The sequence below is a fragment of the Phalangium opilio genome, unplaced genomic scaffold (genome assembly GCF_054372755.1).
Source record: "Phalangium opilio isolate 3A_F unplaced genomic scaffold, DU_Popi_V2 ptg000060l_1, whole genome shotgun sequence".
Lineage (NCBI taxonomy): Eukaryota > Metazoa > Arthropoda > Arachnida > Opiliones > Phalangiidae > Phalangium > Phalangium opilio.
Genome location: NW_028324177.1, coordinates 8,425,576 through 8,440,101, shown reverse-complemented (window position 1 = coordinate 8,440,101; position 14,526 = coordinate 8,425,576). Strand labels below are relative to the sequence as shown.

At 35.5% G+C, this 14,526-nt stretch overlaps 1 protein-coding gene across 1 annotated transcript; it reads right to left on the bottom strand.

The window, feature by feature from the left end:
- Window positions 1-2,247: 2,247 nt before the first annotated feature.
- LOC149667036 (alpha-ketoglutarate-dependent dioxygenase alkB homolog 3-like) lies at window positions 2,248-3,152 on the bottom strand. Its single transcript, XM_089841674.1, has 4 exons — window positions 3,043-3,152; window positions 2,529-2,961; window positions 2,387-2,467; window positions 2,248-2,322 (listed from the first exon to the last, which is right to left on the bottom strand). Exons 1-4 carry the CDS (start codon window positions 3,150-3,152, stop codon window positions 2,248-2,250), a joined length of 699 nt encoding a protein of 232 aa, XP_089697800.1.
- Window positions 3,153-14,526: the final 11,374 nt, after the last annotated feature.

Here is a 14,526-nt window from a genome sequence, read left to right as displayed (position 1 = left end):
GTAGGGCTCCCACTCGTTGAAGGGCCATCGAAGATTGAAGGGCCTACGAATGTTGAAGTGCCATCGAAGATTGTAGGGCTCCCACTCGTTGAAGAGCCATCGAAGATTGTAGGGCCTACGCTTGTTGAAGGGCCATCGAAGATTGTAGGGCCTACGCTTGTTGAAGGGCCATCGAAGATTGTAGGGCTTCCACTGGTTGAAGGGCTATCGAAGATTGTAGGGTCTACGCTTGTTGAAGGGTCTCTACTTGTAGAACAATCATCAATAATTGTGTGTCTGCCACTTGATGAAGGGTTGTCGAAAGTTGAAGAAATGTCAAAAGTCGAAGTGTTACATTTTTTCTTTTTTTCAGCATATTTTTGTCGTCGACGGGCATTTTCTTTTTCTCTGTACTCTGGATCTTGACGTAATCTTTTCATTCTTTCTTTCGACGTTTCCTTGGCATTAGATGCCATTTTAAACTCTGACTAGGGTTTAATTATAAAATGATTAAAATATCCTCTAGTTATTACAAATCCACAAAATGCTCTTAAATCTATATGAAGTAACTTATTTCATTAGTATTATTATTATTACGTCTGAATATGGTAACACAGTATAGTTTTTAAAAAATGTACAACCTAATAAATCAAACTAACGCAAATATTAATATAGAAAATAACAACCAAAAATGTATTGTACTGTTTGTAAAAGTTGTACAGTACAACTATACAAAGGCTTAACGATGTGAGAACAGAGAAATGAATGTGAAGCGCTTCAAGTTCTCGATTTCTTTACACCACTGAAGCAAGATTAAAATATTTAAAAAAGGTCTTGCTTAGATCACAAAATAATACTTAGCTGCAATAAATAAATATTATTTCTATTTTCGAAGAAAATGTTTTTAATTCAGCAAACGTATCAACGCAACCGTCACAACGATAACCGTCATTTGCGAACGAGTCGAGACTCGTCACTCGAGAGGAGCGGAGTGGTCTCGAGGTCGAGGAAAGAGCAGGCTGGGAAATAAGGATATTTTCAAACTAGTCCTTTGGACCAGCGACCCCCTAGTGTCTGAATTTTCTGAAATCATTTACTGGTCTCCGGACTGGTCCCAGCCTTTGCTCTCCAATAGATTTGCAATTAATAAACTGGTCCCGAGGACCAGTAACCCCCACTTCTTGAATTAAAAAACTAGTCCAAGCAATTAATAAACTGGTTTTGGACCAGAGGAAGTGTGCTATTTCCCAGCTTGGGAGTGAGTGACTTTCATCTCTGCTTTCATTGGTTCTTCTTAAAAGCAAAAGCTAGACTAGACAGTGCAGGGGTGAAACTCCTGGGATAGGTCACTTTATACTATGGAGATATAATACCACAACTACAACAGATGAGATGAACTCTTTTGAGTGCTTGATAAATTTACAATTGTTAAAGCGCGGTAAGTTTGAAAATTCTGGGAATCTGCATCACCATCTTTGTGGTATAACGACAGATATACTGGCAGGCCAGTTTTGTTTACAGCTTAAGATTTTAACGGGTGATCGTTTACTTCAGTTTAACTTAATTCTTACGTTAATTTAAATAAAAATGGTTAGAACGATGGTTTGAAAAATTAATGTAAACGGCTGTATTTTAACAATTCGTCTGTGTAAACCCGTCAATTATAACCCTTAGTCAGCCCATTGTAGGAAGCTCAGGCGTTTCCTACTTCCAATTTAATTAGCACATTAATAAGGAACAAAAATGGTTTAGGCCTACTTAAAATTAACAAGTTTTTCTGGGAAATGAGAGTAGGGGCAGAATGTTTCTCAATGATAAATTCTTTATTTGAATAGAAGTTATGAAATATATTGAAACTTGTCAATACAGTTTTAACAGATTTATCAGGTTAATTTAAGAAAAAGAAAAACCTACATTAATTTTTTCCACAAGTGTTTTACAAACTGAATATTTCAATTAAATTATTTATCGGGTAACGTTATTTAAGAAATGAATATAGTTTAAACAGATTTTATCAGGTAAATTATCTTTTTCACCTCACAGAATATTTAGTCACTTTTTAATTACTTTAGAATAAACAAGGAAAAACCAAACTCACATAGTGTTTTTGTAAAATAGATTTAGCAGGTACATAATTTTTTACCTCACTAAAAACTATCATTTAGTCTACTAGACATACTGATAGTAAATCATTTAATTTATGGAAGTTGGCCATTTTGCATTTAGAAAATTAGTCTATGTAGACGAGAAAATGCTATGCTATGAATTTCAAATCGGGTGAATGTTGCGGAAAGTGAGGTTAATTCTTGGCTCTTTGTCGTGAGATTCTGTTGGAATCCGGTGCTGTAAATAATTGTTTATGTTAAATTGGTTGCGAATAACTTTTTACCAAATAATTTCATCTTACTTTCCAGTCAAGCTGGGTGTTACCCGCCATAATTAATAAGCTTCCGCTTTTCAAATGGACACACCATTCCGTATTGAAGCCCTGTATATCATAAAAAATTGTGGTTTAACATGCTTTGTAAAATTGTACCAGCTTTCCTTACAGAATATCTTTTCAATTCAAATTTTCTCGTTTCTCCTAGAGAAATAGAAGCGATTATAGGGCAAACGCCCATGGTAGTTTCATTGTCACTGTGCCAAGCAACTCCATCTTTTGAGTCGCGATAAAAGTTTAAAAGAACGGAGTTAAAAGTTGCTTCTTTTAATTCCGAGTTTCCATTGGAATTGTAGCGTAAATATGCCTCAATTTTGTTCTTGAGCACGCGAATATAAGGGGACCAATCCTCATTTGCTTTGTGAGCGATTCCATTGCCGTATTTATAAGCTATTGGACCCAACCAGCATGTTAACCTTGGGACTGGAATGAGGTTCCCACCTCGATATTGGCGTTTTTGTTCAAATTGCACACTAGTCTTGATCATTTTGTAATAGAGTTCCGCTTCATCCATATGTATAAAGTCGGGATCGTAGTAAATTCTGAATATAATTATTATGAATCAGTATTTAATCAAATCTGAAGGAAAGTAATCTAAGCTTTTGATAGGACCAAAAACTTACAATGAAGGGTTTTTCGCCAAGGGATCCAAATTAATCCAATTCCTGTAATGTTCTTCAGCAAAATATGTGCATTTTATAGGCTCATGTCTTTTTGCCTTCTTATCATTCATCTTTCATTCGAAAAATTATCCAGAAATGGGTGATTTAACTTTACGCGGTAGCGCTTTACTGCTCTCAACTTCTCAAGCTCGACAAAATAAACGGACTCAACGGAGCAAACAAACAAAAAAAAAAGACCCAGCTTCCCAAGTATAGAGGTAAATGGCAAGAATACATATTCTCATAACCGAGAATGAGAATCTGTATTGCCATGTTTATGGCATAACAGAAAGACTGGCAGCCCGTTGTAGGAAGCTCAGGTGTTTCCTACTTCCAATTTAATTCGCACATTAATCAGGAACAAAAATGGTTTAGGCCTACTTAAAATTACGTTTTCAAAAATATATATATATATTGATAGTTTTAATAACTTAACTATTTTTAATTAGTTTTTAAAAGTATTGGTTTTCGGCACCGCTCCGATCACTGCCCCCTCTACAGTCGTTTGGCAAAACACGAGCGTAACACCTACATTTCCCCCGCTACCCTCCTCTCACACGGAAATATGGTAGATTTACTCACAAAAGTAGTTTTCATACATTTCTGCATTTTCGCCAAAATTTCATTTACACCACATAATTTTAGGCATACTTTTTTATATGTAATCAAATGCAGTTTATACTAGATGAAAAAACCTGGTTCAATCCCTTTAACACGTTTTTCTGGGAAATGAAAGTAGGGGCGGGATGTTTCTCAACGATAAATTCTTTTATTTGAACAGAAGTTAAGAAATATATTGAAACTTGTCAATACAGTTTTGACAGATTTATCGGGTTAACAAGTGTTTTACAAACTGCATATTTAAATTAGATTATTTATCAGGTAAGTTATTTAAGAACTGAATATTTTAAACAGATTTGAACAGAAGTTAAGAAATATTATTTATCAGATAAGATGAACTAAGAAAAACCAAACCCACATGAATTTTTGAATTTTTGCAAAATAGATTTAGCAGGTCATTAATTTTTTACCTCACTAAAAACTATCATTTAACTAAGAAAAACAAATACCTACATTAATTTTTTCCACAAGTGTTTTACAAACTGAATATTTCAATTAAATTATTTATCGGGTAACGTTATTTAAGAAATGAATATAGTTTGAACAGATTTTATCAGGTAAATTATCTTTTTTACCTCACAGAATATTTAGTCACTTTTTAATTACTTTAGAATAAACAAGGAAAAACCATTTATTGGGTAAGTTATTTAAGAATTGAATATTTTAAACAGATTTTATCAGGTAAATTATATTTTTTACCTCACACATTGAATTTTTGCAAAATAGATTTAGCAGGTACATAATTTTTTACCTCACTAAAAACTATCATTTAACTAAGAAAAAGAAAAACCTACATTAATTTTTTCCACAAGTGTTTTACAAACTGAATATTTCAATTAAATTATTTATCGGGTAACGTTATTTAAGAACTGAATATTTTAAACAGATTTTATCAGGTAAATTATCTTTTTTACCTCACAGAATATTTAGTCACTTTTTAATTACTTTAGAATAAACAAGGAAAAACCAAACTCACATAGTGTTTTATAAACTAACTGAACTGAATATTTTAAATAGATTTATCAGGTACATTTTTTTTTCGCTGTCAGGTACATTTTTTTCACCAAAGTCAAAAAACACTTAATTACTAATTGGTACCCTCTTTCAAGGCCACGTTCGATGCAACCTTTATCATTTTTCTAAAGAAAAAATTAAGAACTATCAAACACCTTTGTTCTTGAAAATGAATTGGGAATAGATTTAAATGTCATCAATTACCATTTTTAATTAAAAAATTTTAAATGTTTTCCTACGTAAAAATCGTTCCTAACTTTTAACGTCTTTGTTCTTGAATCTGAAATAAAATGTCATCAATTATCATTTTTAATTAGAAATATGATCATTTTTCGGCTTACTTAAAAATAATTGTCGCTTATGAAGATGAAACACTGAACGCTTGTTCTAAAAAACTTATCGAAGAGGTCTACTAGACATATTGATGGTAAATCATTTAATTTATGGAAGTTGGCCATTTTTGGACGATTTTCAATAAAACTTTCATCAAAAACTTTTCACTAATGCATGTTTAGATTTTTTTCATGTTTTCAGAAGTGAAGTCAGTGGTGTCTTCTTCTGTAGTTTTAACAGAAGTGAAGTAAGTGGTGTCTTCTTCTGTAGTTTTAACAGAGGTGAATTCAGTGGTGCCTTCTTCTGTAGTTTTAACAGAAGTGAATTCAGTGGTGCCTTCTTCGGTAGTTTTAAGAGAGGTCACGCCTTCTTCAGTAGAAGTCAAGTCAATGATGGCTTCTTTGATTATATGTGAACCTAAATGACAATTACACTGATAATTAGAAACAGGAGTATTGTCATTTATAGAAAATGTAAAGTTAGCACTACTTGAATTTTTTTTGGTGTTAATTGGAGTTGGACTCAACAAGTCACAGGGTACGTCTGACAAGACTCGGTCAATTTCCTCTTCACTAATGTGAAGCCTTATTGCTGGTTTTTTAGGAGTTTCAAAACCTGATTGTACATCTAAAAGAGTTTTTTTAATTATAACTTTTATTTAAATGCAATAAATATTTAACAAACCTGAATAATGTCGCTTAATTGGAGATTCCTGATAACGTCTTCGAGACTCCTGATAACGTCTTGGAGACTCCTGGTAACATCTTCTGGGTGATCTTCCAACAGTTTTCGGGCTGAAAATAAGATTTAAAGTTTACCAATATCTGGTACTAAAACCAGCATCACATACTCTTCAGAGTTAAGGTTAAGAATACATCCTTTCTTCATGGAGTACGCCAACTGGCTTCTCCTTAGGTCCTTACTCATGTTCCATGCCAAGTAGGAGGCATGGATTGCCGATTTGGGATCAGCATATGCAGTGTAACCACCAACTTGCTGAATTACTCTATCAAGAAGGTTTGGATCCACAGAGTTGACATATGCAAACGCGCATAATTTCACTATTTGATTGGTTGATTCCGAATGTTTTAATAAAATTATTTTCCTAATGTCTTCAGGCCACAAATTTCTAGGTCCAACAACAGCTTCCATTTCCAAAATGGGACTTTTAAAGATGGGTGACGCCATTTAACAACTTTAGGTAATTAAATTTTTAAATGATAGTCAATGGCCTTCAAAATGGGTGCAAGAAAATTATTTCTTACTGAAATATTACTAAAAAAACTATAGAGCCAACGATTTTCTAAGTTTTAATCGCCAGACTAGATTCCAATTAAGTTGTGAAGAACTCGGTTTCTAATTTCAAACCGAAACCTGAAATGACTGTGTTTCCAATTTCCATAGAATATGTGTTTCCAACAAAGAAAATTGAAGTTCCAACTTCCAAGGATCCAAGCTCAAAGGATAAAGAAAGAAAAAACTATACCGGTTCCCCGATTCCCCGTCAAAACACAGCACCATTCGATCACGTGAGCAGGCGAGCAGCCAATGGAATTATGGAATCCGATTTTTTAACGTCTTTGGTCACGTGACTCTTTGCGCGGTTTTTGGCAGGCTGACAGCCCCCTGACTCTTCTTTGCATTGCTTCTTTGTTGTTTAATTTTTTAACGTCTTTGGTCACGTGACTCTTTGCGCGGTTTTTGGCATTCGGGAGAAATTGAGAATGGCTGGAGCGTTGCCTACTTGCCTAGTACGAATGCGTCGCAGGGAATCAAGGACAAACGCTGCCAATGTCGAAGTTTAAATTTTCTGTTTCTAATCGTAACGTTTAAATGGTTAAATTGAGATGTCGAAGTTAAATTTTCTGTTTCTAATCGTAACGTTTAAATGGTTAAATTGAGATGAATATTTAAGATTACGACAAGGTAGTAGTTACAACTCTCAAGAGAAAGGAAAATAATTTCAGTAGCCAAGGCTTAAGAACAGCAGTATTTTAACGATGGATTTATCGAAGTGAGTTATATCTTTATTTCTGTGATACAAAGTTTCCAAATAGTCTGTTAGTGTAAGGTAAACAGGGAGGCATGGATTAAAAGAATGAACACGCATGAGTATTGGATTGGGCTTAAGTGCTTTAAAAATTTAATATATCTGGGTTTTTTATGGGATTTTTTTTTGAGGTAAAACATTTTTGACGTACATGTTAAACTTTGGGTAATGTTGCTTCTAGGGGAACCAGTGCAGAGTTGTATATAAACAAGTGTCGCAATGTTGCTGTCATCAATCTGCAATCAAATTACACTATTATCTCATTAAATTTTTGGAAAAATATGGTTTATGCAAAACGGCTTTGTCCTGCTCCTGATTGTAATGAAGATATTTTGGGGGAAACCACCATTTACATAAGCGTATATCCAAATTCCAAGGAAATAAGAGAAGAAGTTTTAGTTTCTTCAAATTTAGAAAATCCTATCATACTTGGATTTAAAACCCTTGAACGCTTGAATGTCACACTTTCTTTTAATAATGGAAAAATCAAGTTGAATTTGCTCTCTGAAAAATATTGCTCATCCTGCTCAATTAAAGGCGATATGAACCGTCGTGTAGGTGGAACATATCGTAATCCTAACATCCCATTCCTTGAAAAAAATCAAGGGTACACACTTGAGGATGAGTCACATCGTAATAGAAACATTCCATTCCATTCTGGAAATCAAAGGTCTAAACACAAAGATGAATCATATCATAATAGAAACAGGCCATTCCATGAAGAAAATGAAAGGTCATCATTGTCTTTTGTAGAAAAAACTCGTAGCTTATCTCGAAAAAACCCAGTTATGCGAACTTCAACTAAAAGAAAAACTACTTATTTGTCAGAGACTAGCAACACAAACAGGCAGAGTTGTTCTGAAAGGCAAAAACCCATGGGCTCATCATCAAAAAGTATGAAAAAAAGGAGTCATGTTCCTGAAAGTCTAAACCAAAACACTTTATCTGCGCGCACAGACAACACCAGCCTTTCATCTTCTGAGGTTAGCTGTAAAAGCAGGGGCAGTTCTTCTGGAAAAAAAACAACTGCTGACTCGTCATCAAGTAAAAGAAAAGGTTCTTATCTCACAGACACTCGAGGCAAAAAACGTTGTTCATCAGGATGCAGAGAGGTCACGTACATTTCATCATCCAAGAAAAGAAGACACGATACACATAATTCACCTGGAAAAACCAGAGCTTTGAGCAATAGAAAAAGCCTTACTTCAGCCGATACTGACACTTATCACCGTGTAGAAAGTCATATCTATAGCAACACAAATCTCCACTTGGAATCCCTACCTTGTCAAGGTCAGAGCACAATTCCTTCTAGTGGAGAATCTCAAAATGCAGTACCGAAAACATTTGCTAAAACGCTATCATCTTTAGCTGAACGCATTTATTCATCTTCATCCTCTTTGGCTCAAAACTTTTTCCAAATGGAAAATCTTCAAAAATCTTTATCGCCAAATCACGAAATTGCTTCAGAAAGATGCTCAAAATCTTTATCGCCAAATCACGAAATTGCTTCAGAAAGATGCTCAAAATCTTTATCGCCAAATCACGAAATTGCTTCAGAAAGATGCTCAAAATCTTTATCGCCAAATCACGAAATTGCTTCAGAAAGATGCTCAAAATCTTTATCGCCAAATCACGAAATTGCTTCAGTGTGGAATCAACGCAGATCCACGTCAACATTAAAGGAGAACGCTATTTCATCAAATATAGACCCTGCTGAATGTCTGGTAGACCATTAAAAAAGATGGTATCATACCCCCACCATTCTCTTTCCCATCAAGCAAACCAAACTAATCAGGAAACATAAATCATGGAAAGGAAGTATAATGGTAATAAATGTTGAACAAGCGTTCAGTGTTTCATCTTCATAAGCGACAATTATTTTTAAGTAAGCCGAAAAATGATCATATTTCTAAATAAAAATGATAATTGATGACATTTTATTTCAGATTCAAGAACAAAGACGTTAAAAGTTAGGAACGATTTTTACGTAGGAAAACATTTAAAATTTTTTAATTAAAAATGGTAATTGATGACATTTAAATCTATTCCCAATTCATTTTCAAGAACAAAGGTGTTTGATAGTTCTTAATTTTTTCTTTAGAAAAATGATAAAGGTTGCATCGAACGTGGCCTTGAAAGAGGGTACCAATTAGTAATTAAGTGTTTTTTGACTTTGGTGAAAAAAATGTACCTGACAGCGAAAAAAAAATGTACCTGATAAATCTATTTAAAATATTCAGTTCAGTTAGTTTATAAAACACTATGTGAGTTTGGTTTTTCCTTGTTTATTCTAAAGTAATTAAAAAGTGACTAAATATTCTGTGAGGTAAAAAAGATAATTTACCTGATAAAATCTGTTTAAAATATTCAGTTCTTAAATAACGTTACCCGATAAATAATTTAATTGAAATATTCAGTTTGTAAAACACTTGTGGAAAAAATTAATGTAGGTTTTTCTTTTTCTTAGTTAAATGATAGTTTTTAGTGAGGTAAAAAATTATGTACCTGCTAAATCTATTTTGCAAAAATTCAATGTGTGAGGTAAAAAATATAATTTACCTGATAAAATCTGTTTAAAATATTCAATTCTTAAATAACTTACCCAATAAATGGTTTTTCCTTGTTTATTCTAAAGTAATTAAAAAGTGACTAAATATTCTGTGAGGTAAAAAAGATAATTTACCTGATAAAATCTGTTCAAACTATATTCATTTCTTAAATAACGTTACCCGATAAATAATTTAATTGAAATATTCAGTTTGTAAAACACTTGTGGAAAAAATTAATGTAGGTATTTGTTTTTCTTAGTTAAATGATAGTTTTTAGTGAGGTAAAAAATTAATGACCTGCTAAATCTATTTTGCAAAAATTCAAAAATTCATGTGGGTTTGGTTTTTCTTAGTTCATCTTATCTGATAAATAATATTTCTTAACTTCTGTTCAAATCTGTTTAAAATATTCAGTTCTTAAATAACTTACCTGATAAATAATCTAATTTAAATATGCAGTTTGTAAAACACTTGTTAACCCGATAAATCTGTCAAAACTGTATTGACAAGTTTCAATATATTTCTTAACTTCTGTTCAAATAAAAGAATTTATCGTTGAGAAACATCCCGCCCCTACTTTCATTTCCCGGAAAATACCTTGATTTAACTTTTCATTTATAATCCTTATTTAATTTAACGATGATGTCAGTTTGTAAGTCTCATGTAGTTTTTAGACTTTAGCTTATCTAATCCCAAAACCTAAATTCCCAAATTAAATGCACAGGTATAGTTAACCTCAAAAATGTGTCTGTCTAGAAGCACTTGCAAGTTAATTTAATTAACTTACAATATAAATATATATTTATTTAATTAGAACACTTACAGAGATGGTAATATCATAACTACAGTATTAATTTCTTTTGGTTTACAAATCAAATATCTCTTACCCGTTTTAAACTGCCTATCTACCATTCGCGAATTTCCCGCCAAGAGATTTCAGTTCTCGGCATGTATAGTTGTATAGGCGCGCTACCATGGAAACGCGAGACTCACCGCCTCGAACAAATTTCCCTCCTCCCTGCCCCAACTAAGCAAGACGCGAGAGGAACGCGCCGGCGCGCTACCATGGAAACGCGAGAGGAACGCGCCGGCCGCCAACGTGAGAGAGATGCTAGTTTTAAGGAACCGCCTCGAACAAATTTCCCTCCTCCCTGCCCCAACTAAGCAAGACGGGAGAGGAACGCGCCGGCGCGCTACCATGGAAACGCGAGAGGAACGCGCCGGCCGCCGACGTGAGAGAGATGCTAGGTTTAAGCAACATAACTCGAGCTTGTTGATAAGAGTAGACGGCCGAGAGCGTAAAGGCGTCAATCCGTGGAGTGAAAGCTCTGTGCGATGGTGTGTTCGAATCTCTTCGGGGATTTGGAAATTTACGAAAATAATTTCATTTGAAATAAAATGCGTTACGCCACCTAAGAAGTGTAATGTGAACTACGGGTGAATTTGGAGTCGAAAATTCGCGGGAAATTTGAAATTCAAAATATTTATTTAGTTGGAAATATCCGAACGCGCACGCGAAAAAAAGGGGAAAAAGGGGGGAAAAAAGGCGCCCAGCGTTCCAGCAAGGGTCAGAACAATACTTTCGCTGCTCTAAAGAGCGCAAAAGTAAAAACGAGATAAACTGAAAAGAAAATTTTTTGGAATAAAAGGGAATGATTGTAAGGGGAGATACCTTATCTATAAATACAAAGATGAAAGATAAACCAGATGACGGATTTTCACGTTAAGCCTAAAATGATGAGCCATTAATTGAAAGAGAGTTATTTTTGGGAAAAGGATAAAGGTTACACGATGCGGAACAAAAAACGAAGGGAGTCAAATTAAAACCCCTTTAAAGTAAAGTTAAAATGCAACAACAATGCGAGAAATTCATGCTGGGTTGCTACAGATGTTTTATTTTAAAATTCGCCCCTGACTTTGTCCATGTTTCCCCAAATTAACGTCTTAAGTCATAAATTAATTTTCGCTTACCAATAATTACCTGATACCCATTTTCAAACCTCCCCTGACATCCATTTTCAAACTTCACTGACACCCATTTTCAAACTTCACTGACACCCATTTTCAAACTTCACTGACACCCATTTTCAAACCTCCCTAGGGCCCATTTTCAAACCTCCCTAGTTTGGACCCATTTTCAAACCTCCCTAGTTTGGACCCATTTTCAAACCTCCCTTGTTTGGACCCATTTCCAAACCTCCCTAGTTTGGACCCATTTCCAAACCTCCCTTAGACCCATTTCCAAACTCCCCTCAGTCCCATTTTCAAACCTCCCTAGTTTGGACCCATTTCCCAACCTCTCTAGTTTGGACCCATTTTCAAACCTCCCTCGGTCCCATTTTCAAACTTCCCTCAGTCCCATTTTCAAACTCACTTAAACCCATTTTCAAACCTCCCTCAGTCCCATTTCCAAACCTCCCTGACACCCATTTTCAAAACTCCCCCAGTAGCACTGCCGACGTAGGGCCTACATGGTCGGCTTTGTGTGTTACCGACGAGTTGGTAAAAAGTCACTAATAAGTCGGGAGAGTAATGGTTTGAAAGTCGAAATGTCCGCCTGGAGGGACGATGGCCCGCCGGTTTTCCTACTGTTTTGAGGCTACTATAAAACGACTGTTGGCCGACTATATGTCGGCGTCATTATGCCTACCTAAAGCCGCGCCCAATCCGACGATTTCGCGGCTTTTTAGTATAGGAACGGTAAATCGTCGGTAAAGGGCTGGTAGAGTAAGGGTTTGAGAGTCGAAACGTCCGCCCGGCGGGACGACGGCCCGCCGGTTTTCAGACTGTTATGAGGCGACTATAAAACGACTGTTGGCCGACTATAGGTCGGCGTCATTATGCCTACCTAAAGCCGCGCTCAATCCGACGATTTCGCGGCTTTTTAGTATAGGAACGGTAAATCGTCGGTAAAGGGCTGGTAGAGTAAGGGTTTGAGAATCGAAATGTCCGCCCGGTGGGACTACGGCCCACTGGTTTACCGACTGTTACGACACGAATGAAATACGACCCTCATCCAACACGTTTGAGAGTCGACTTAACCGCCTGTCAGCAAGAGGTCCGACGCTTTTGCGACGATCAAACCTTAACTCGAGGCCCGATGGTTTTGCAACGATCAAGCCTTAACTCGAGGCTTCATTCGCTTATAGTAAAGGATACTGATACCTAGTATTGAAATTTCTTTAATACATTTTCAATGAACAACACTGTTGTTAATATCTTCGATTTGGCCAATTACTATCTCTTAAATTACAAAAATCTTAATGAAAAATATACACTTACAGATTTTTTAAGGAAAAAGAAAAACAATTCTGAAGGGTATTACTTGACACATTTTTCTCTTAAAATGTTTGAAACCGCATAAAAATTCTCAAATTAAAACAAATTGAGATCTTTTTTTGGAATTCAGTATTATTTTCACAACCAAAAATCTTTAAAATACTTAATATATAAGGTTTTTGAACTCCAAGCGCCCCAAAACACTTGCTTCTTTTATAATCAAACAAAGAAACTGAAGGTATACATAAATGTTTAAGTTTTGGTTTCACTTTCTCTGGGTGTGGTTCCCAGCAGATGAGAAGCTAGGTAAAAAAGCAAAGTCTTATGCATAAAACTGGCTCTAAGATAAATTGATAATTCAATAACAAAATTCAAACCTTACGTGACGAACGAAAACGTTTCTAGTTTATATAGTGTGACAAAGAACCTTAGCGATGAAATTAAAAGTTAGCAAGCCTAGAACTAATCATTTTCGACCACAAAAATCTCGTTTAAACCTTCTAACGACCCAGCCGCGTCAGAGATACTGGAAAGGCTGACTTGCTTTCGCACTAGCAGCGCCCTCTTCGATGATGGCGTGCATGGCGTTACCTTAGTTACGCCAATAGAACAGAGGCGTGTCACCTGACCCAAGAAATTACAGGTTGGAAAATTCAAACTAGAAAATCAGATGTGTTTTCTTGCTTTGCAGTTTTTTTGTAACGTTATGTTTCTAGTGTTTCCAAAAATATAGTATTATCAACTTCTGCTTGTGGGTCGAAATATAGTATAAGTTAAATTTATAACAAAAAAAATTTTGGTGGAATATGCGGAATAGTAAAAGTCAAAAAAACCGTCCCACGGAAAAAGAAGGCCTATACAACAACTTCGTTTTTCATTTTACTCTTTTAAAACGTGACCATACCGACTAGCGGGAAGAAGTTGGTAATCAATTGGCTAAAATGGGTTACATGTTTAGGACGGTAGGCAAGCCTACTTCAAACCACCACAGTTCCAACTGTCGGATAAATGTCGGTTACTAAACGGCCTAAGAATAACTTTGCTTTTAATTTTACTCTTCTTAAACTCGCAATAACGACTAGCGCGAGGGAGTTGGTAATCAATTGGCAAAAAATGTGTTGGAATTTTCTAGACAGTAGGCAAGCCTACTTTAAACCATCTCAGTTCCAACTGTTGGATAAATGTCGGTTACTAAACGGCCTAAGCATAACTTTGCTTTTTATTTTACTCTTCTTAAACGTCGCAATACCGACTAGCGCGAGAGAGTCGGTAATCAATTGGCAAAAAATAAGTTGGAATTTTCTAGACGGTAGGCAAGCCTACTTTAAACCATCTCTGTTCCAACTGTCAGATAGATCTCGGCATTGCCAACTAAAAGAAGTAGTCGGCTTCATGAGTCGGAAAAGTGTCGGAATAAGCATGGTACAGCTGACTGGACCGTAAACCGACTATTCGACCTTTAACCGACTGTTATGCGGAAGGCTTGTGCTACTGGGGTAGCTTCAGATATTTCCTGCTTATGGGCTTCGTAAATTTCTTCTACGTTAGCTTCTAGCAATTCGGTTTCCTCACAACGCCAAGGTAAAAATAACATAAGCC

Excerpts from the sequence above, each read along its gene's own strand:
- LOC149667036 (XM_089841674.1), bottom strand. The coding sequence starts at position 3,152 with ATGAATGATAAGAAGGCAAAAAGACATGAGCCTATAAAATGCACATAT. Across the intron at positions 2,962-3,042 it reads TTGGCGAAAAACCCTTCATT|AATTTACTACGATCCCGACT; the intron begins GTAAGTTTTTGG and ends AATTATATTCAG. Across the intron at positions 2,468-2,528 it reads TTGAATTGAAAAGATATTCT|GGCTTCAATACGGAATGGTG; the intron begins GTAAGGAAAGCT and ends TATGATATACAG.